The sequence below is a fragment of the Diabrotica undecimpunctata genome, chromosome 7 (assembly GCF_040954645.1).
Source record: "Diabrotica undecimpunctata isolate CICGRU chromosome 7, icDiaUnde3, whole genome shotgun sequence".
Taxonomy (NCBI): domain Eukaryota; kingdom Metazoa; phylum Arthropoda; class Insecta; order Coleoptera; family Chrysomelidae; genus Diabrotica; species Diabrotica undecimpunctata.
In genome coordinates this window covers 107,739,081-107,763,208 of record NC_092809.1, presented here as the reverse complement: position 1 = coordinate 107,763,208, position 24,128 = coordinate 107,739,081, and the positions used below count along the sequence as shown (strand labels likewise).

The following is a 24,128-nucleotide window of genomic DNA, read 5'->3' as shown; positions in this document are numbered from 1 at the left end:
ATTTATTAAAAGCTATTAGTTTGCACTAACTTTATTGCATATTGTGCCGTAGGGGAGAGGTGGGATAGTTGATCCCGGTGGGATACTTGATCCCCATTTAAATTTGGCACCTAATAATATCGTATTACTGTTCTGTTGACCCACTTGGGTAGAGGCCACACTGTTTACTTTGTTTTAACAAGCGACGAGGTAAGTTATAACAACTTTAATTCGTTTAGTTTATAATTATACTGACCAAATAGGTGAAACATTTGTACTTTTATCCACTAAATACTAAAACATTGATATTTAAATTGTAACTGTTTTAACCTAAAACATGCACTTGTTAGAAAAATGTCATTGCAGGGATTGATCCTATTTGATTGATTGTTGATCCTATTAAATGGGGGATACTTGATCCCAGGATCAAGTATCCCACTTTGTGTCTCTGTTAATCTCGTGTTTAGTGTAATTAATTTTATTCATGTTTATTTTTTCAAATGCCACGTAAGTACTCAACTAAAATAGAAGCAACGAAAAGAGTTCTACCTGATGCAGAAAATGTTAAAGAACTTGGTATATTTTCGAAAGATATGTCCAAGATGTATTACGGTCTTACTGTGGTGCAATTGCGCAAATTGGCATACTCCTATGCTGCAACAAATAGGATATCATATCCCCCTGCCTGGGATAAAAGAAAGCAAGCTGGCCACGACTGGTACCGAGGTTTTCTTGATAGAAACCCTACGCTGTCATTAAGGACACCAGAAACCACAAGCTTGGCACAAAGCTCAGCTTTTAATCGTCACACAGTTGGTACATTCTTCAATCAACTAACAAATATTTATACACGGTACCAGTTTCCTCCTGAACGTATATGGAATATTGACGAAACTGGCCTCACTACAGAACACAAACCTGTTAAAATAATTGGTGTGAAATGGTCGAGGCAGGTGGGCAAAATTACATCTACAGAACGAGGCGAACTGGTTACGGTGTGTGCTGGCATCAATTCTGCAGGGGTCACATGCCTCCTTTCATGATATTTCCCAGAAAAAAACTGGCAGGACAGGTTTCCAAGGCCATGCACCTCCTGGTTGACTGCATGAATGGATGACTTGCTCTGGTTTTCTGGAGTTTTTGGAACACTTTGTTCGTTTCGCTCAGCCAAGCCTAGATCGGAAACATTTAATTGTTATGGACAACCATAAGAGCCACTGCTCATTGGAGGCTGTAAATTATGCGAGAGACAACGGCATCGTATTTCTTACAATTCCGCCGCCCACCTCTTATATCGCGGTTTTTGGTCCACTTAAAACTTACTACTCCCAAGCAGCTTCCAATTTTATGCTCAAATTTCCCGGGAGAACTATTACCATTTACGACATTGCAGAACTGCTTGGAGATGCGTTCCCCCGGGCCATGGCTCCTTCAAATATCATAAGTGGGTTCAAAGTATCTGGAATATGGCCGATAAATCCAAACATATTTACTGACGACGAATTTATGACGAGTGCTATCACGGACCGTCCAGACCCAACTTTGATTCAGGAATCAGTCAGTTCTGGATCCAATACAGCCAACGCCTAGTGCTAGTATATCAATTTCTATAGAACCAACGTTGTCTGGGACTCTAAAACCTTGCACTCCAACATCGGATATAATGTCTGTGAAACATTTTTCTCCACAAGACATGCCCTATCCCAAGGCAGCACCTCGTGCCCAATCTTCTCGAGGTAGAAAACGGGGGCGCTCTCGCATCCTAACTGATACCCCCGAAAAAGCGAAAATTGAAGAACTTGCTCTTAAGAAAGCCGCAATCAATAAGAAAAGAGCAGAAAAGCTTCCAACACTTGGAAACCCTGAACTTTTCGATTCGACTGATGAAGAGTAGGATGATCTATACAGATTTCCAGATAGCAGCGGTGGCTCTGATTTCCTTTTAGATGATGAGCTTATTGATGACACGGATCCTGAGCCAGACGACTACGTTTTAGTCAAGTTTTGTACTAAAAAAACAATGAAGTTTTATGTTGGAAAAGTTTTGTGCCTGAAAAAAATTACATAGGAAGTTAAATTCTTATAGCGGAAGGCACTAGAAGGAAGCTGTTTCACTTTTCCAACAGCAGAACGGCCAGGACTGCTGACATTATAAAATTTAACTATAGAGTTGATGCTAATGTTTTCTAAATAATTTTTCTTTTTGGCTCAATTTATTTTTGTATTTTATATTTTTATTTAATAAAGTAGGTAGTTTAATTTGTTTCATTGTTTAATTTAATTACCTTTCATAATTTGCAATAATTACTTATGCTATGCATCATAGGTGGGATACTTCCCAGGGATCAAGTAGCCCCCTCACGGGGATCAAGTATCCCCCTCACGGGGATCAAGTATCCCTCATGGACAGGGGTTCTTGAACCGCACTAGTGTTTTACAAGAACTGATCTACCTTATTTGTTCTACAAGAAAGAGATTCTAGGTGAACACCCAGTGGAAGGAGATAACCACATTGTGAAAATGTTTAATGAAATTAAGAAAATAACTATTATGGTCTGAAATAATCTTTAAACACTAAAACAGGGATCAACCATCCCACCTCTCCCCTACATGGCACAAACAAAAAAAAGTATTTAAATAAGTATAAAATTTTCATGACAAAATTTTGATAGAAAGTTATTGTGCTCATGATTTTTTTATACTCTAACCATACTAAAAATCAAAAAATAGTAATTTTAGGAAACTATATCATTAAGTCATTAGCTTATCTTTTTGGAGAGATTTTATCTGAAAAAATAAGCTGGGTTATCTCCAATAAACCATTCAATTAAAGTAGAATGAAATAAACCCGGTACTGTAATAGTGCTTATATCAGCTTATCGTCACCCTCTGAACCCAAAAATATCTCGGTCCATTATTCCCCGAGTATTTCCGTTTTATTTTTATAAAACACCTTAATGATGATTCGTCGTGAATCTATGTAGATGGGCCATTACACTGATTCACATGTGCAGCATGTGTCGTTCGTCTTTACCACTTGCCATACGACACCGACAAGACGTGGTGCCGTTGCTGCTGTTAAGGCGGAGACCGCCTCGTAGCCGTAGCGCTCCAGAGGTGGCAGCTGTTTATGACTCCTGGTTGTACGCGTGTGTGCTTTCTACATACAATACAAAAAAAGTACACACACCCGGTGTGGATTTAACTACACGTTCGAGAAAACTACAAACATTTTTAAAATAATAATAGATTTTACTTATGGAAATACTAGATCTTTAACTATAAACGTGAATAATATACCGACCATGCGGAAAAAGAGGGTTACAACTCAAAAAACGTAATTTTCCAGTAGAGCTATTTAAACATTTTTTACAACAAAATGTTTGATACTGTTGACGTCCTTTAAAAATTGGTGTATATATATATATATATATATATATATATATATATATATATATATATATATATATTTATATATATATATATATATATATATATATATATATTTATATATATATATATATATATATATATATATATATATATAGCTTTTATCTTTCACTTCAAACCTTGGACTGTACAATATTCGACAAAATAGTAGTTTTAGAAAAAATAATATTTGTAACCCTTTTGAATATAAAAATTTTATGATATAATATCTTGTAAAAAAATAACTATAGGACTATATTTTTTTTATTAATATAAAACAGTTGTTTAACAAACATTGCTTTTATGAGCAATCATTTCTTATTGCAATATAAAACAATTTTATTTATATTAAAAAATAACAAAAGTAATAAATGCTTGTCTAAATAATCATTTTTTGGCATTTTAAACACTATGATTAAAATTCAAATTTGATGCAATAGCTAAACATAAAGCGAATACCAAAATAATTCAAAGGTTTTTAAAAAAATCTAAGTAATAATGCGGAACACATTTTTTTTTTTTTTAATTAACTCCAGTAACCCCTTTTTCTTTGCGTCTGAAATCCCTAGTTTGTTTCCAAATGCAGGTTCTAATATTATATTATTAAATTCAATATTTTTTCTGTGATTAATAATGTCGGTTTCCTTAAAAGTTTCTTCACCATACGAGTACTTATACAACAAGGTAGTGGGATCACATTTTTGCAGTTTAATAACTCGGAGAGTGGAAAATTTGATGTGCTTTGGAATATTAATGTATATATTTGAAGACAATTTCTTTAAATCAAGTATGTCTGTGAAACACAGTTCGTTCAGCTGATATTTTTTGCTCGCTTTTTAGCCTGTCTGATTATTACAGCATATTGATCAGGAACAAAGATGGGACTGGACTTTTTTTATTTTGTAATCTCGTTCTCGATTTTGGCATGTACGCTGTCTATTTCGTTTCGGCTATGTTACTTAACGAAAAATTTGTGGCTGATAGACTTGATTCTTAGTTTGTTGATCATGTATACATAAAGGGCCAGTATATACTTGTTTTTGTTTTGCCCACAACAATTGTCAGAGTAAAAAATTGTGTTCAAATCTGCTCCATTATTTTTATTAGAAAGATCTTTAAAATATTTAAATAGGGCTTGTTCCTATTTCGTTCGCCCCTCGCAAACCTTCTCCCTCGTGTCACAAATAGCAGACTCCTTCTGTGGTTTTGATGTAAAATATACTAAAATTAAAAACATTCAACTTTGAAATGAAAGAGAATAGGATACGTCAATACTTTTTGAAGTTCATAAACTAAAACTGTCACATCATCGGCAGTCTTCTGTTCATCGTTTTGTTTTTCTTCTCGGCTGAGTACCTTTTCCTTTAAATGTGTTCGTCTTCCAATTTAGCTTTCTCGGCTTCTGAACAATTGCGATACTCCAAACACAAGTCGCACTGATCCTTCTTCGGTACATGAAAAGATAGGTTATACTCCTTCTTAAAGATTTTGCTGTAAAATTGATAATTTCCGTATTCCAGTTACTCCTCTTGACATAATTTTACATAATCTCTATGTAAATCTGACAAAGTTTTTCCACCTTCTATAAATTTGCGTGAAGTATTAGCTCTGTAAGAGTGAGACTCGACTCTCGGAATTGAATCTATGTGTAACCTTATTCTGTCTTGTATTTCGGTGCCTATCTTTTTATGATTTCCATGTTTTCCTCTTCTATCTACATTAATAATTTTACCAGGTTCACAAATACTTTGTTTTTTGAGTACAGTCTAAATAGTTTTAATGTTAATTGCTAAAGTTGCCATAAAATATGTTTTGCAAACCCTTATGTTTTGCCCAGAAATTATAAAGGTAAATGCATTATTCTGTTTTCTTGGATTCATAAAAAATGTAATCACGTTTTTTAGCAGAAATTTTATCAGAGCATTTAAGTCTGCATTTTTTACCACATAGTGGTAGAATGAATCTTCGTGGCCTTTCTTTTTTACTCTTGATATTGTACCATTTTCTTTTTTCTGTATTTGAGTAGAAATGTAAGATTCTCCCTTGTTTCTTAAAATTTTTTATTGATTCTTTTACCACAATTCGAGTATTTTCTTTCTTTTTTTTTTCCAATTTTCTCAGTTTGAGTTTTAGCCGACACTTTCTTTTTCTTTGATGGATTCTCATCTTGATCTACTTCTATTTCTGCTTCAGAATCGGAAGATTTACGAGGTTTCTGATATATGGGATCGTGCACGCTATCATCGGATCCATATGTATCATTTTGTAAGTCCTCATCGAAAAAACCTAAAACAATAGTGTTTTATTAAATATATACACAAAATGCCAAATAATTATACATTAATTTTTTCTAAGCAAAACATACGTGCTCTTAAACTAAAATTCATGATATTTGTATATGGATTAGGGTTACATTTAAAAATTAATTTAAAATAATACAAATACATAAACTAAAATCTGCAGATTATAAATACATTTAGACTTAAGACGTTACCACGTTGCATGTCACAATCTCGCATGCAAATATTGAACTACAGTTATAATCATTTTTCTCAGAAAAGTAGACACTTTTTTGATTGATTACTGCATAAATCTCGAAAACAAAGAATTTTGACTTGTAACACTCTTCTCAGCAGCAGCAATTTATTTAACTCAGCCTGTGAGACATGTTCACCCCTAAGAAGTACGTTCGGGTTTAACAATTCATTGGAACGAGGTGTATTAACTCGAGTAAAAACAGGAGTCACTCTACCGCGCTCCAATGCTCCAGACCATCCCTTTCCCCCCTATAGCACTCTGATGCGCGATAGGGGCACAACTATCAGCCAAATGCTCTTCATGTGGGAGTCCTGGGTAATAGAACTCCAACATGGTTTCCTAACCGAATTCAAAACCCTGAGGCTGGGCCTCAAGTCTCCGCTCTGAGCTAGGCTCAGTTCGGCGCCTTGGTGCTCAAAGGGTTGAGCCCTTCGTGCCCGGGTTTTTAATGGTTTTTGTTATTATTTTTTTGTGGCCTCCGCCGGTTTTTGTTAGTAGTTTTTTAATTTTTTTGGTGGCCGAAGCCGTTTTTTGTGTTTTTTGGATTTTTTTTGTAGGATGCCTGAAACATAAAATCAGAATTAGTGCATATTAGTATAATAATTATCTAATTAAAATTAACTGGGTCCACGTTGTACGTTGCGATTGTCCACGAGTTTTTTGAGCTACGAACTATCTTCTTGGTGCGTTGTTTATGTTGTTTTTTGTAGTATTTTCTCTCTGGTGTTTTTTTTTTCTCTCTGGTGTATTTACTGATTTTCTGTCTAGTACGTTTGGTTTTATTCTACTATTTGTTGTTTGGGTCTCTTGTGCTTCCATCTGTGGAAAGCGTCGTACCTCATGATCTCTCGCAATATGTGACTAGGATGGTATCTATCTGCGCGAACTTTGTCCTTGTTTTTTCCTTCATTATCAATCACTCTAATTTGTTGTAATTCTCTGAAGAGGAATCTTTCTGCAACGTATCTCGGTACGTTGACTGCTTCTCTTAGGCTGCTGTTATGTGCCGCTTGTATTTTCTTTTTTATTGTGTTACATATGTGTCCCCATACGAGCGATGCATATGTTAGGATAGGAAGAATTATACTATTTATTAATCTTGTTTTGGTTTTTATTCTGAGTTTGCTTTTTCTTCCTGCTAGGCCTCTTATTGATGCTCTTGCCATGTTGGCTTTTTGTATTGTAGCGTCTACGTGTTTACTAAACGTTAAACCTTTGTCCATGATTACTCCGAGGTATTTTGCTTCGCTTTTCCACTCGATGGGATTGTCTTGCACAGTCACCTGTTTTTCTGGTTGTTGGTGCCTCTTTTTGAAAAGTACAGCCTGAGTTTATAGCTATTTTCCATTTGTAACACTCTTCTTCAGCATGGTCGATATATTCTAGTCAATCAGTCAATCTGTAAAAAAAATCATCGATTTCACGTAAAAATTACAGGTTTTCAAGGATAGAAAAAATATATGAGGGATAGCTAATGACAAATTCTTAAAGACGTACAGGTGATTTTGTTTTGTTTTTTTTTTAAGAATTATAAAAAAGTAAAAAAATCATTTTTAACTATAAATCGTTTGATTTATACGTAACGTGAAATAATGGCAATTAATGAGTTATTGAAATTGTACATTAAGTGCTAAATCTCAGCTAGATCGGCCAAATAGTTGTTATTTAATTTGTTTATGTGGGGAGCGAATAGTTAAAGAACTGTACTTGGCCAAACAGCGACCCTAGAGGTATCAGGATTGCGAGCATATCGCAATCGATTCTTTAAGCTTCAGTTTTAAAATATATTCAGAAAATTTTTATGTCGGACGCAAATACATCTACCCTTGTTACTCTTTACTACATAAAGCAAAAAAAAGAGAGCTACCCAGATGATGACAAAATAGCTGTTACGGATACCAGTTTTGATGTTAAACTTGAAGCTTTGCTGGATCATACGGCTTTGCGTTTTATTCAATATTTAAAAGGAGTCTTAAATACGTTTACTGACACTGAAAACTCACCAAACTCAATTTAAGCAAAAATTTCAAAATATCACAGATGACAATTCAAATATATTTATGAGCTCGATTGTTCCGGTGAGGTTGGTTGTTTCTATTGATGGCAAAGCAATAAAAATCATTTGGCAGGACCCTGCTTTTTCTTCGGTGAAATTTTGCAGACCTATCAGAGCTCGATTTGTACATGAAACAAAAGATGCCACTAAAGAAGAAATAGAATACATCGAAAACCAAGCCAAAGATCTGAAAGAAACTAAAGAGAGTGAAATATCAGTGAAAATTAGTCACAATATTTTGCTGAAAATGGTAGACAAAAAGGTCTGCAACTCCGCTATCGACACTGCATTAACTACGCGATGTTATATCTGCGGTTATACATCAAAAGTCTTTAATAAATTAGAAAAATGTGCCGTAAAAAAAGAAGCTATAAAGTTTAAGCTCACAGTACTTCATGCCAGAATACGCTTTTTCGAGTTATTGTTGCATTTAGCATATAAATAGCTCGTAAAAAGTGGAAAGTCCGTATACCAAAAAACAAAAAGATTATTAAAGAAACAAAAGGGAAGATACATAAATGTTTTAGAGCTAAAATGGGTCTACTTGTTGATTTTCCTAAAGCTGGCTATAAAAATAGTAATGATGGTAGATTTTTTAAAACATAGAATGCTCTAGTTGCAACAAAGGCATTAACAGGGAATTAATTAATAGGTTAGGTAGTGATTCTTGAAGTAATATCTAGTGGCCATGAGATTGATCACCAAAAATTTAAAAATTATGCCCAAGATACTGCCAAACTATATGTAAAATTGTACGGCTGGCATCCATTACAGCCTACAGTTCACAAAATTCTAATGCATGGGGCGCAGATGATCAAACAGGTCATTCTGCCAATAGGGCAATTGTCAGAGGAGGCCGCTGGAGAATGTAATAGGCAGTTTTGCATATATCGGGTGGAGTTTGTACGAAAATTTTCAAAAACTCAGTGTAACAGAGACATTTTAATTAGACTACTTCTGACATCCGATCCACTCATCAGTTGTAGTCGAATAAAGAATAAGAAGGAAATCTTGCCATTTTCCGACAAAGCAAAAGCAATTTTTATTTTGGCAAACCTAAACAATTTGGGCGACAATACTTACTATCAAAAGTGATAAAAATGAAGAAAATTCTGATATTTTCAGCGGATGATATTCTGAATCATAAATTCTCATATATATCATATACATATCAGATTGCACTGATTCCGAATAAAAATTTGATTGAATATCTTAATTTTTTTCCACTTTGAAAAAAAAAATTGTAATTGTAATTTTTTTTAGTTATTTTTGTTAATAAATTCAAAATATTGATTAAATATTGTTTTTCATTATATTTTGAGATAATATATATACAAAATTTTCATTATATTCTAAACAATTATGACCGGTTTTTTGCTTCAACATTGAATCATCTGTAACTGCCTATTACCAAAACAAAAACTTTCATTCTTTTGTTTTGGTAATAGGCAGTTTTAATATACAGATTTTAGTTTTTTATTCAGTGGTTAGACCACTATTGGGTTAATTAGCCGGAACACGGTAAATCCGGCACTACCCTGGGATCTTCTGGCATTGTAGGCTTATTATTATGTTCTCAAAATAGGGCCAAAAGGAACTACAACGTGAAAAGTGTTTTATTATTTTATATGATCAATAGACCAAATATGAAAAAACTGCGGAGTGCAACCATTTAAATAAAGGGTTGCTTTTTTGAGAAACAGTTTTCGTACATATACATCTACAGAAAAGTTGTTTAAAATTAAATTTCCTATCGAAATGTCAGCCCATCTCACATTTTCAGCATAACAAAAACACCATAATTTCAGATAGCACCACTTATTTATACCAAGCATATTATTAGGATAATAGAGATACCAGTAAGTAGAGTGCCGGATCGTCCATCAGTTGGGAGAATTGCTGGGGCACATTACAGCTTACAACGGCATCGGTACAGTTTCCTTCTGCGATGGGTCTGTTCGTGAAGGAGTTACGTCGAGTTAATCTATGGAGAGGGCATCATGTGACTAAAAACGACCTCACTTCGGCCATATTGTTATGATCGTTTTGACAGATCGTGTATGATTGTTTACGTTTGTTGTTTTTCGAATATTTTTAGTTTTATAATACTTTTATAAAAACTATAATATTATATTGTGATAGTGCATAATAATGGTTTCTTGTTCTCAACGTAGTTGCAGTGACGGAAGCAATGTTAATAAAAAATCTTCAGGAATAACGTTCCACAGGTTAGTATACAAATATGTAAACAAAGTAATGGTCCGTACTTCAGAAAAAAAATTAATAGTATTCATAAAAAATCTTATAAGTAAGGTAGATCGTGCTATTCTTGAGAATACTCAAATACCTTCATCCTAAAATTTCTTATTAACTACTGCAACATAATTATTTTTATTTCTACACATTATTTCCATTGTGAAATTCGGCAGATATTAAATTTTGTTTTTTTAATAATAACTTTTCTAACTTTGTTAATTGAACTAAATTTTTAAGTGTCAGTTAATTTGTAGTTATCAAATATATAAGTTGTAAAACGAACGTATTTCTTTTATTTCATACTGTGTATTCACTTTACCCTTTAAAATAGTATTTATATTATTATCTCTTTCCAATACAACTTGTTATTTGACTGTATTAATTTATCTTTATGTATAATATGTCGTGTTTTTAGTGTTTACCGCGGGATAAATAAATCATAGTTTATTAAAAATGTATTGCACTTTTTTATATTATGATTAAATCTTCTGAATAACTAGTCATATTTGTATAGTAGTTTTAATATTATTGAGTCAGGCCCTGATCCCACCGCCACAATGGTATGACCGTTAGCCACACCTACTGACGCCGTTTTTAATACACACGTTAATATGCTCATAGTTTCTCCATAGATTCTAACTCGATGGATCTAGACCACGATACCACAGAATAATAAACAATCAGAATGCCCACTCTGCTTGAAGAAATAAGTACGCGCATCTTGTTCGCGCAGACGGAATCAGCCATGTTTTAAACGGAACCAGTGCTGTTCAGTGACATTTTATCTGGTGTGCATAAAAAAATTAAACCGATTTAATTTATTTACGGCAACTATAGACATATTATGCACTATTTTATTTGTACTTTTAGTTGAAGAATAGATTTTCAAATGTACTAAATTATTAATCTCTAAAAATTTAAATTACAGTCTGTCATAGCTTGTCACAAATTTTTCAATTCGAGTCTATGTTTCCGTCTAAAATATGGCGATCGCGTGCTGACAAACTTCAAAGGCGGTATCTGAGAGTGGGCATTCTGATTGTTATTTATTCTGTGACGATACCACAATACACACACAAGTGTAAGTATATCGTGATCTAGACCATGCATATGCAAGTCTTATGCTAATCATGCTATGCAAGTCTGTCTTGCATGGCATATCTTTTGCGTTGCCAGATCTGTTTACATCAGAGCCAGATCTATTTTCGTGCAATTTTTCACTGTTGTCAATAGAAGAAATATATTAAAACATTAACTTTAAATATTTCACTTGGAAATTTCATTCCATCATTAAGTATATTCAAAAATAAATAACAAATTATTACATCCAATAAATAACATTTACACAATAAGGTTAAGTTTTATTCTAAATTATAAATTTTGTTATATTGGCAACATGAATCTTGACGATAAATTGCATCACAATAGCACATAATAATAGGTTTGTTCCAAAAAAATTGTAATAACAATCAAAATCAGAATGCCCACTCTCAGATGCCGCCTTTGAAGTTTGTAAGCACTTTTTAGAGATAATTAATTTAGTAAAATTAAAATTATTTAATTTATCCTTCAACTAAAAGTACGAATAACATAGTGCATATTATGTCTATGGTTGCCGTAAATAAATTAAACCGGGTTAATTTTTCTATGCACAACAGATAAAATTTCACTGAACAGCACTGGTTCCGTTTAAAAAATGGCTGATTCCGTCTGCGCGAACGAGATGCGGGTACTTATCTTGACAAGCAGAGTGGGCATTCTGATTGTTTATTATTCTGTGACAATAGCATGAAAAATAGAACATGTTTTAATTTTTCGTCTAGACAGGGCATGCCCAGTTGCATAATCTGTCTTGCATAACGTAAAGTCATTGAGTTAGAATCTATGGAGATTGCATCACGTGACTAAAAACGACATCACTTCGGCCATATTGTTATGATCGTTTTGATAGATTGTGTATGATTGTTTACGTTTGTTGTTTTTCGAATATTTTTAGTTTTATAATACTTTTATAAAAACTGTAATATTATATTGTGATAGTGCATAATAATGGTTTCTTGTTCTCAACGTAGTTGCAGTAGCAGAAGCAATGTTAATAAAAAATCTTCAGGAATAACATTCCACAGGTTAGTATACAAATATGTAAACAAAGTAATGGCCCGTACTTCAGAAAATAAATTAATAGTATTCATAAAAAATCTTATAAGTAAGGTAGATCGTGCTATTCTTGAAAATACTTATAATCCTAAATATCTTAAAATTTCTTATTAACTACTGCAAGTAGGCATATTTGTATAGTAGTTTTAATATTATTGAGTCAGGCCCTGATCCCACCGCCATATTGGTATGGTCGTTAGCCACACCTAATGACGCCGTTTTTAATACACACGTTAATGTTAATATGCTCATAGCTTCTCCATAGATTCTAACTCGATGAGGATATTCTTTGATATCATGTTAATGGCATTAAGCCATTACTAACTGTACAGAAAATTACATTTTTTAACTATTGTTTGAAGTTTCGATTTCCACTCCGGAAATTGTTAAAAAATTGAATCTTTATTACAATCAAAAGTGGCTTAATCCCATACCTATAAACATACCTATCTATGGTATGTTTATTCGTCAGTTGCAGGTCCGGCGATAAGCATAAGACTTGGCTCTTAGAATGGTGTACAGCTCGGCAAAACTGGAATGACCAACGAAAATTTTACTTAAGTAATGAATAATTAAGTTTTGTTTGGGTGAGAATCTGATCAGCTGATTTGACATTGAACATGTGTGGGATTTGGTAGGTCGAAACCTAAATCGATTGCCACGTTCTCCATCAAATTTAGAAAACCTATGACATGCCATAAAAAGAATATGGATGAGTATTCCGCAATATGATACAGACCACTTAATTAGATAAATGCCCCATAGAGTAATCGAGTTTATAGAAAATTAAGGAGGAGCCGCTGAATATGAATTTTTGACTTATTATGAATTATTTTAATGCATACTTCCATAAATAAAATTTAAAAATATTTATCCTTCTTAGGTGTTGCATTTTTAGCCATACATAATATAAAAAGGTAAACAGAATGATCCAACACTACTACTTGCGCCATCTAGCGATAAAAACCAATATGTACTTCGATGGTTCAGTATAATTTGAATAGCGATGAATAAAGTTTACGTAATATTTTTACGAAATGCCAACAGGTGGCAATAGTGTAAAATATAATAATTTATAGTTATCTTTAAATATAAATTTAATATAAATAAACTGTCTATTACGATGAAACTGTCTACCAATATTATTAGAATACTAATATTTGTGACATTAACATTTCCGTTGTTATATTTTCTTTAAAATTTTAATATTGCCATATTGACAGGCCACCTTTTTGTGCTTTGTGTACAAAATATGAGTTGTATGGTATGACAAGTCAAACGCAAACTGCACAATCTTCTCGTGATTCTGTTATCCTGATACCACAGGTTGTAATAGAAGTGTGACTTGGTTGTAAAAGAAAAGAAGTGTGGGAAGTTTTAAGTGCTAGTTTATATACAAAAATTATGGAATACCATTTTGTATTGAAACAATTTGTGATTCTTTGTTTACAAATAGGCATTAATGTTGTATCTATCAGATTTTTATTAAAAATAAGGGAGATTGCGTACCAGGTTAGTCGAAAATGAAAAAGGAGAGAGAATTTTGTGCATAATATGGGATATGCTATGATCTTAATATGGAACATGCATATAAATAGAAAAACAAAATTACAAATAAAACATTACACATTTTACTACATTCTTTAGGATTTACTTATATATACCGTCTACCCGTTGACAACAAAATCTTTGCAAATCTCGCTATTCCAAATGTAAGTTTCACACCCAGAACAATCTGTATGGCACTATTTTTTGCAGACAAAGCATTGTATCGACTTCTCTCTTTTTCTGTCTTCCAAAAATGTTGCCATCTCAATAAAAACAAGTAGCATCTTTTTCCCCAGGATTGTCTACTGCAATATCTATCATGCTATCATCATCAGAAAAATCATCTTTAAAACGTACCAATTCGGATTCTAAAGAGAAATCTTTAAAGAGATTTCTTCTTGGTCTTACGTAGATGCTGACCACTACACTGCCCTCCTAAGGAAAACCACAGCATCTGCAGTAGGTACTTAGGTATAGTAATGAGTAAATGGACATCAAAGAATCTGCAATTTTTAAAAAGAGCTAAAATTGTTACAACAATGCGGTTAGAAATGATTTTCCTTTATATCAATAAATTTGTAAATAAACTAAGAAGTCTAAAAAAAAGGAGCAATAGTTTATCCTAATTTTATGCTTAATATGGCAGATACTGGGAAAAATTTATAAGTAGTATTAGGAATTGCTAAGTAAAACTACAGCATCTACAGATGTGATGTTTATGCGGTGTTCTTTCTAAGCATAATGTTAAAGAAAATATAATTAAACAACAAAATAAGGTAAACGCTCCTATTTTCGACGCTGCCCTATTTATCGGCAGTAATTCTACATAATCGACAAAAATAAGAATTCTTGCGCGTAATTGTTGGACGAAAGTATTTCACTAATTTATAAGGACCTTTATCTATGCCTATGAACAATATGCCAATTGTCAGACGAAAACTGCAATCACAACATTTAAAAATATATTGGTCAGTTGGCGCTAAACTATTGTGGGAAGTGTTTCTTGTTATATGTGTTAAGAAGCAGGTAAGCTACAGAATGCTATAATTCCTGATTAAAATATCGAATAACCGTTTTATTATGCTTTATAGGTTGAGAAATAGTTTATTTTGATTAGTTGTTGGCCAAAAACTGTTTTTCTATAGCTTTTTGCAGTATTTTGAGGGTGCCGATAATAGGTACATAAATATTAGCAGATGATCCAATCATCGGCTGGAGTGACGATAATTGGTTATATGCATTAGACTGTATATAAGCTGATTTTAGCGTAATCGTTTGAGTTACTATTACAAAAATGTTTGGTCATTATATGCAATAAAAAACGATGTTTTCTTGTACCAATTTTCGGCATCCCGTATCTCTACTAGAAATAGCCATAATTTGACCGAGTATAACACTGCCGATAATACATGCCTATACGTGCCGATAATTGGAAATTCTTTGTTTTAGACTACAATTCAGAAATTAGCAATGGAAAAGAGAAAGCGAATTAAATATTCTGCGGAAGATATAAACAAAGCTGTTGTAGCTGTTCAGTCAGGAATGCCATTTAAAACAGCCAGTTAGTTGTATAAGGTACCCAGATCGACTCTACAGGATAAAGTAAAGGGTAGAACTTCTTTAGAGAAGAAATCTGGACTAGGGACCACACTAACAAAAGAAGAAAACCTACTGGTAGCATGGCTATTTCGGATTGAAGCCTGTGGATTTCCTTCAAGAAAACGCAGTTGTTGGATAGTGTTCAGCTATTGCTTAAAGAACTTAACAGGCCTAATAATTTCGTGGATGGTAGCACTGGACGTAAATGGTACGAACTATTTTTAAAAAGGCATCCCGAACTGTCTACAAGAATTTCCCAAAACCTAACTTGTGCTAGAAACACTATAACAGAAAATTGAATTCGTCAATGGTTTATTGAAGTAGGGACCTTTTTAGAAACTACAAACAATCGCAACTTAACTTTTGATTCTAGTCGTGTATTTAATTATGATGAATCGGCTTTTTTCCTGACTCATAAGGGAGACAAAGTGTTGGTTAGAAAGGGGGATCTTCTTCTTAAAGTGCCTATCCGTTCCGGATGTTGGCGATCATCACGGCTATCTTTACTTTATTTATTGCACTATTGTTATACCACTTTCGTAAATTTTGAAGCCAGGAAATGCGTCTTCTTCCCGGTCCTCTCTTACCATTTACTTTCCATTGGAGAATCAGCTGGAGAAGGCCGTAACGTTCTTGATTTCTCATTACATGTCCTAGATATTCCAACTTTTTAGTTTTGACGGTCATGAGAATTTCACATTCTTTGCCCATTCTATGCAGGACCTCCACATTAGTAACTCTGTCAACCCAGGATATACGTAAGATGCGCCTATAACACCACATTTCGAAAGCTTCGAGCCGATTCATAGATGCAACAGTCAGTGTCCATGCTTCCATTCAGTAGAGCAGAACTGTGAATATGTAGCAGTTCAATAGACGGGATTTTGTTTTTAATGATATGTCTCGACTGTTAACGAATATATAAATGCTGCTATAAAATATAAATAACGAATGCTGCTTTTGCTTTTATTATTCGCTGTTTAATTTCTGTTGAGTGGTCCCATTGGCTATTTAAATTGGTGCCTAGATATGTATATTGCTCGACTCTTTCGATATTCTGTTGGTTGATTGTAAGTTGAGCGTTTAGTATTGGTGTTTTACTAATTGTCATAAATTTGGTTTTCTTTATGTTAAGAGCTAGTCCGTATCTGTTGCTGACTTCTGTTATGCGATTTGTTAATATCTGTAAGTCATTCAGATTATCGGCAAAAACTATAATGTCATCTGCATATCTAATGTTATTCAACCATTCACCGTCTATTAGTATTCCTTTCGCACAACCGTCTAAAGCTTCCTTAAATACCCATTCAGAATAAATGTTGAACAACAATGGAGACAAAATACAGCCCTGTCGTACTCCACGTTCTATTGCAATTTTATCAGTTAACTGGTCTTCTATTTTGATTTTGGCCGTTTGATTATAGTAAATGTTTCTGATAATTCTAAGATCTTTGTTGTCAATTCCAATTTCTTGCATTAGAGTCATTAATTTGCCATGTTTTACTCTGTCAAATGCCTTCTGGTAATCTATAAAGCATACGTATATGTCACAATTCACATCCCTGCATCTCTGAAATAGCACCTGTACAGCAAAAAGAACCTCCCGTGTTCCCAGAGCATCACGAAATCCGAATTGTGTTCTTGTTAGTTGTTCCTCACATTTTGTATATATTCTTTTGTGAATGACCTTTAGAAATGTTTTAAGTAAATGGCTCATAAGGCTTAATTCTATAGTCTTCGCACTTTCTCGCATTGGGTTTTTTTGGAAGATTTATAAAAGTTGACACTAACCACTCTTGGGGAACCACGCCCGTATCATATATACTGTTAAATATATTTGTCAACCATTTTATGCCATCATAGTCCATAAGTTTTAAGAATTCTGAGTGAAAATTATCAGGGCCTACTGCTTTACCATCTTTGGTGCTTTTGATGGCATATTTTACTTCTTCGACTGTAAATGGTGGTCCAGATTCGCAATTGGTGTTTGTTGTAATACCAGTGTTACTTCGTATATCTTCAAAAGTTTTTTCTACGTATTTAATCTAAATATCTCTTTTATGCTCTATTTCCAGTACTATGTTTCCCTGATTATCTGTCAGGAATCCAGTGTTCTTGTGTTTATATAAGCCTGCCGCGTCTTTAATCTTTTTATGGAGGTTTAATGATTCATGTTTTTGTTGTAATGACTCTATCTCTGTACACTTCGAGCTAAACCAATTTTCTTTTGCTATTTTAATAGCCCTTTTTATTTCGTTATTTATGTTGTTGTAGTAATTCTTATTATCCTTAGCGTTTCTTCTGTCTTCCATCATACATAGAATCTCCTCCGTCATCCATTCCTTTTTATTTGTTCTTTCAGGTTTTAAGGATTTCTCTGTTATTTCTTGACTTACTTTGTGCAAATTTTCTAGTTCTACATCTGTGTTATCTGTTTCTGTACGGGCCCATGGTTTTTCTGTACGAGCCCACGTTTTTTCTTTTAGGCGTTTTTGTACCTTTTCTTTTACTGTTTTATTTTTCAGTTGGTTAATATCGTACTTCATAATTTTTGGTCTTTGAACTTTCTTTAAACTAAGTTTCATTTTGGCGATAAGTGGATTGTGGTCCGAATTTATGTCGGATCCCGGGTACGCTTTAACAGATGTTATAGAGTTTCTAAATCGTTTGTTAATAAGAATATAGTCTATTTGATTTCGTACTGTGTGATCTGGAGTCTCCTGGGGAGATTTCCACGTATATAGTCGTCTTGGAGGAAGATCATAAAAGGTGCTTGTCACTACGAGCTGTTCTTCAGTTGCAAATTCAATCAAACGGTCTCCGCGTTCATTACGTTCCCCTAGACCAAAGGATCCCACTAAATTTCCACTTTGTCCTTTGCCAACTTTGGCATTAAAGTCTCCCATGATTAGTATTATTTCGTTTTTCCGAATCCTTTTGACAATATTAGTAAGGTCATTGTAAAATTCTTCTATGATTTCTTCTGGGGCGTCCGCTGTAGGAGCGTATACTTGAATAATGTTTGTTTTTATGGGAGTTGTGTTTAGCTGAACTAAGAGCATCCTTTCTGATACAGGTACAAAGTGACTGACACAGTTGGCGATTTTATTATTCATAATTAGGCCCACTCCATTTATATGTTCGTTCTTAAGATTTCCTGAGTAGAATATTTTGTGATCTTTGATAACTCGGTATCCCGTATTTGTCCAGCGCATTTCGCTTATTCCCATAATATTAATCGAGAGTCTTTCCATTTCTTGAATGGCATTATAGATTTTTCCCGCCTCGTACATTGTTCTAACGTTCCATGTACCTATCTTTATGGCTGTTCGCAATACTCTTAGAGATCCATCATCTAGAATGTAGTTTGGTTCGTGATGATTTCTCTTGATAACGACCTGGAAGGCCTCACGGTTTGAGCTAGATTTACCTTCCCTGCCGGATCTTGAATTCCGATTTTCATGATCAGTAGTCGGAATCTTAAAGTTTTTTATCACCATGAAAGGGGGATAGAACAGTTTATTCGTTTGTTAGCAACGACGAGAAGGAATGTCTGACAACTTTGGTTACCTGTAGTGCCTCCGATCAAATTTTACCACCCATGATCGTTTTTAAATATACAAGAATTTCCAAATCAGTTATCGAGAAAATACCGGCTCACTGGGGGATAGGAAAGTCTGAAAATGGGTGGATGACTGGCGAATATTTTTTTGAGTTAAACTGCTAATATATTCCAGCCTTGGTTAGTTGCTTAAAATGTGCAGTTTCCGGTTATACTGTTTTTGGACGGACATAGATCACACTTAACGATGGTCCTAAGTGAATTTTGTAGTAATAATAATATTTTACGCAACACATATTTTACAGCCTCTAGATGTTGCAGTCTTTCGACCATTAAAACGTAAATGGAAAAAGAGCGTGCATCGGTGGAGAATGGAAAACCAAGGTAAAAAAATTACCAGAGATTCATTTGCACCTATTTTGGAAAGCACTTTTCAAAAAGTGGTAAATATTCCCGATATAGTTAAGAGTGGTTTCAAGGGTTGCGGACTTGTGCCCTTTAATGTTGAAAATATTAAATTTTCTAAATACCTTAAAGTAGATGTGGGAGCACAAAACTGTCAAAAGATACAAGAACAACGACAACCTACAGAATTTCAAGTCGCCCTAAGAGTTGTAGAAGAATGCATCTCAATTGATATGCTGGGATTGTTTGAGCTTTCTGGGTCAATTTGGGAAGGACCATTAGAGCACACCAGCTTATTTTCATTATGGAAGGAAATGAAAGTCAAAGCCATAAACAAGCCTTCCAATGAACTTCCAGTCCATTTTGTTACAAATGACTCATTTACAGAAGTGGAAATTCATAATGAAATGGGCGACACGTTTGCTAAGAAAGCAAATGACGATGAGGTTGATGTTACAGAATTGATTGACTGTACAAATTTATTTCTCCTGGTAGGCGTCGCTGAAGATATTCCTATCATAATTTCTAATCCATTCTCCTCCGGTCAATCCTCGTCACATCATCTTTCTCCACCTTTGGAATAAAACCTTCAACAAATGAAATTTCATAATCCGTTCGCCTTCGGTCAATCCTCGTCACAGCTGCTTTCGCCACCTTCAGAAAAAAACCTTCAACAAATGGAATTTGATAATCCATTTTCCTCCGGTAAATCCTTGTCACAGCAGCTTTCTCTACCTTTGGAACAAAACCTCCAACAAATGGAAACTTCCCAAGTTACACCGCCATCCATGAATCATTCAGATTCGAATACTGAGACAAGTTCGAATTTAGACAAGAATTTTATGGATAAATCTATTCCAACTCCTTTCAAAAAAAAATTAATTTTGGCCTACACCTACGGAACATATTGCTAAGCGTAAAGTGATAAAGGATAAGGTACCTGCCGTAGCAACTTCATCACAGTGACAATAATATTACAAGAAAAAAGAAGAAAAGAAAAAACAAGAAGAGCAGCTAAAAATCCAGCGGAAAGAAAAGCGCATCCAAAAGAAAAAAAAAGTTGCTCTTTCACAAACTTTGAATAAAAGAATTTCTACTCGCAGGACAAAGACTAAATTCAAGAATGTCACGAAGGATCTATTTTCCACACAAGAAATGTAAGAAAATAAAAGCATGTTAATTAGCGAATCTTCTAAATCTAAACATCTTAAATTATCTTAAAATATCTTAAATTTGTTTAACTTATGTACAACAAACTTGCGAAAAGTATTTAAGGTAACTTTTTCTAATCTATCCTAGTCGCTTTTTAAGATTAGAGAATTAACATTGTTTCTTAATCCATTTTGCAGACATAAACTAACATAACCGCACCATACACAAGTTTAGAAGAAACTAAATAAATTGATAAATCGCTCAAATTACATAGCAAAAACACCGCAATTGTGTAGTTCTTAGAATAAACACAGTAACTGCAGTCTCCGTCAAGTATACACAGGATTGTACCTAAGTAATGTTGTAGTTACGGGGCTCTTCCTTAGTTCCACGCATGTTTTGGTAGATGCTAGGTTTAGTATTACTGTCAGAATATATATTTGGGATTGGAAATACAGTACTTTTCTTAAATAATCATGTAATATAAACTGTCTATAGATTTTCGGCACAACTAAATTTTCATAAATTTTGCATATGCGGTGTTTTTCCTAAGGACGGCAGTATAGGATGGTCATTGGTTATATGATAATTCTGTTTTGAAAAGGAATTTATTGAAGTTTTTGCGTAACTTTTCCTGAACATTTTATATATTTTGACCTAGACTTTCCACACAACAATATGTCAAATTCTAGTAACTAAGTAAACCAATTTGTTGGTTTAAAGTAGATAAATTATTAATTATAATTAATATGTTCACATGTATACAATTTTTCATATAAAAATGATTGCACGTCATTCAAGATTTACGACGTCAGAACCCCACAGCGTTGCCAAAACATCAATATAGTTAGTAAGTGAGGAATTTTTAAAATGTCAACTATTTGTCAAACTGTTATATTAACAGCATCGAGTTAGAATCTAATTAACAGTAAAGAAACTTAGTTTTAAGACTAGTGCAACACACTAAAATTCATAAGAAAATATTTTAATACAAAATTATAGGTATATTCTAAATTTTAAACTTACCTCTTTTAGAGCATTAGTAGTAAACACGTCCCGCCATTATTTTTTGTTCAAAATGATCTATCTTATATGAAAGCTTATCAGCTTTCTACAGACTATTTAGTTGTTTTGGAATAGCACAATCACAATACACAACAATAATTAGTTTTTAAAGCTATTAATCTAAATTTAATATGTATTTATAAATATAATTTATTAATATATAATAATATAAGAATTATGATCAAATTGTGTAAGAAATCAAAACATAAACAAAATTCTTACTCTTTTGCCACATGCTGAACTGTCATTAAAATTTGAAGTATTCCCGTATCAGTTACGTAGGTACAGTTGTCTAATCTATTTAAATTAAAATTATTATTTTGTGGGTAGGTATCAAGATAACATAGAGGATGATCTAAAATCCATCGGAGTTAAAGCATGGAGAAGAGTTGCCAGAGACAGGGGCGAATGGAAGATTGTTCTGAAGAAGGCTTTGGCTCATAACGAGCTGTAATGCCACTGATGATGATTATTTTGTGAAAAATTAGGCTTATAAAAAGAGTTATTTCATAAAATTTATATTATAAATAATAACAAATGTTTTTGGTTATTTAATTCTAAATAATTCTAAAATTCCCAAGATAATGATGATTGCATTTTTCTGATTATTATAGCATGTTGACGCCTATGAAAGATCGAGCAGTTTCGTCTGGGTTTAGGAAAATTAAGTTAAGTTAATAAAGTTTAAGCTGTGTTAGGAAAATTTGAACTCTAAGGTTGACGTTCTGGAAATTTTAAATACAAGTGACGTGATTTTATATAAATTGTGACGTTTTTACTTTGAAAAACGGTATACTAAAATATTATTTTTAACATTATTATCTAGGTACCTAGGTAATTATTACAAGAAATTGGCTTAACATTTTGCGTCATCCAAGCGGCAATGCGTAGACTATTGGAATCAGTAAAGAAGGAAACTGCAATTAGATCGGTACAATGGAAACTAATCATAGACTTCGGAGACCTATAAAACAGCCCTCCTTATTAGAGACATAAGAGGGATTCTTATTCGCGATTGGAAACAAAGTATCGAATTTAAACTACTAAAAGTGGTATAAGCAAACCAGACAGCTGTTGATTTGAATAGAATTATTAAATTTTTTTTAGTAAATTTCAGCATTATGACTACGTCACAGTATATTGCCAAAGAATATTCTTTATAAAGCAATATACTGTGACTACATTAAAGTATTTTAAATCAAATAATTTTTTCCTAAACTGGAAAACTGGAGGAAATCAATAAAAAGAAAATACCACTATCATTAAGTCAATAACATACTGAGAATACATAATTTATTTTCTTGAATAACAGAAATACATACATGAATAACAGGATGTTGACAAGGATGTTGTCTTTCCCCCACCCTATTCAAAATATATATCCAAGAAGCACTGCAGCAGTGGAGACAAAAATGTGCGGGAATGGGGTTGAAGCTTAACAACCATTATCTGACAACGCTGTTCTTTGCAGATGATCAAGTACTAATTGCAAGCTGTGAGGAAGATGCAGATTATATGCTTAGAAAGCTCAAAGATGAATACGAAAAATGAGGGATGAGTATGAATATGTCTAAAACAGAATATATGCGAATAGGCAGTGAAGACGAAGACCCGGATTTGGAAATTAGACAAATGAAAAGGTGCTACGAATACAAATATTTGGGAAGTATTATCTGCAGTAAAGGAACAACGGAACGAGATATAGACTATAGAGTGCAACAAGGTAGAAAGAGTGTTCAAATTCCGAATTCGATACTTTGGTCCAACAAAGCTACTTTGAGAACTAAAATGCCTATCTACAAAGTAATTGTAGAGCCCATTCTTACATATGGAGCAGAATGTTGGCAAATGACAGTAAAAGGAAAGAAAAAAGTTGACACGGTTGAAATGGACTACCTGAGAAGAGCTTGCCGTATATCAAGAGTAGAACGTATACCTAATTCTGAAATTAGAAGAAAAACAGATAGAGTACATACAACTTCTGAAAGAATAGAAACTAGACAGTTAATATGGTATGGACACGTACAGAGGATGGACGACAACAGATGGCCAAAAAGAGCTATGGAATACAATCCAAGTAATAGAAGGAAACGAGGAAGACCAGCCAAGTCTTGGATACAAGGTGTTATGGAAACCATGAAAGACAGAGCCATTGATGAAGACACCGGGAGAGATAGAAAAAGATGGCGATCGAAATGCGGGAAGCGGCAAAAGCTGTAGGATCCTTGCTTATATATATATATATATATATATATATATATATATATATATATATATATATATATATATATATATATATATATATATATATATATATATATATATATGTAAGCAAGGATCCGACGAAGATATTACACCTTCCTTCGCGACTAACAATGCTGA

The 24,128-nt window shown here is 33.5% G+C and overlaps 1 protein-coding gene across 1 annotated transcript; it reads left to right on the top strand.

Annotated features, from left to right (window-relative positions):
- Positions 1 to 1,092: 1,092 nt before the first annotated feature.
- LOC140446591 (uncharacterized) lies at positions 1,093 to 1,569 on the top strand. The gene has a single exon (XM_072539158.1). The coding sequence runs from the start codon at positions 1,093 to 1,095 to the stop codon at positions 1,567 to 1,569; it is 477 nt and encodes a 158-aa protein (XP_072395259.1).
- Positions 1,570 to 24,128: the final 22,559 nt, after the last annotated feature.

What these genes read in the sequence shown, in the direction of transcription:
- LOC140446591 (XM_072539158.1), top strand. Translation starts at nt 1,093, where the DNA reads ATGACTTGCTCTGGTTTTCTGGAGTTTTTGGAACACTTTGTTCGTTTC.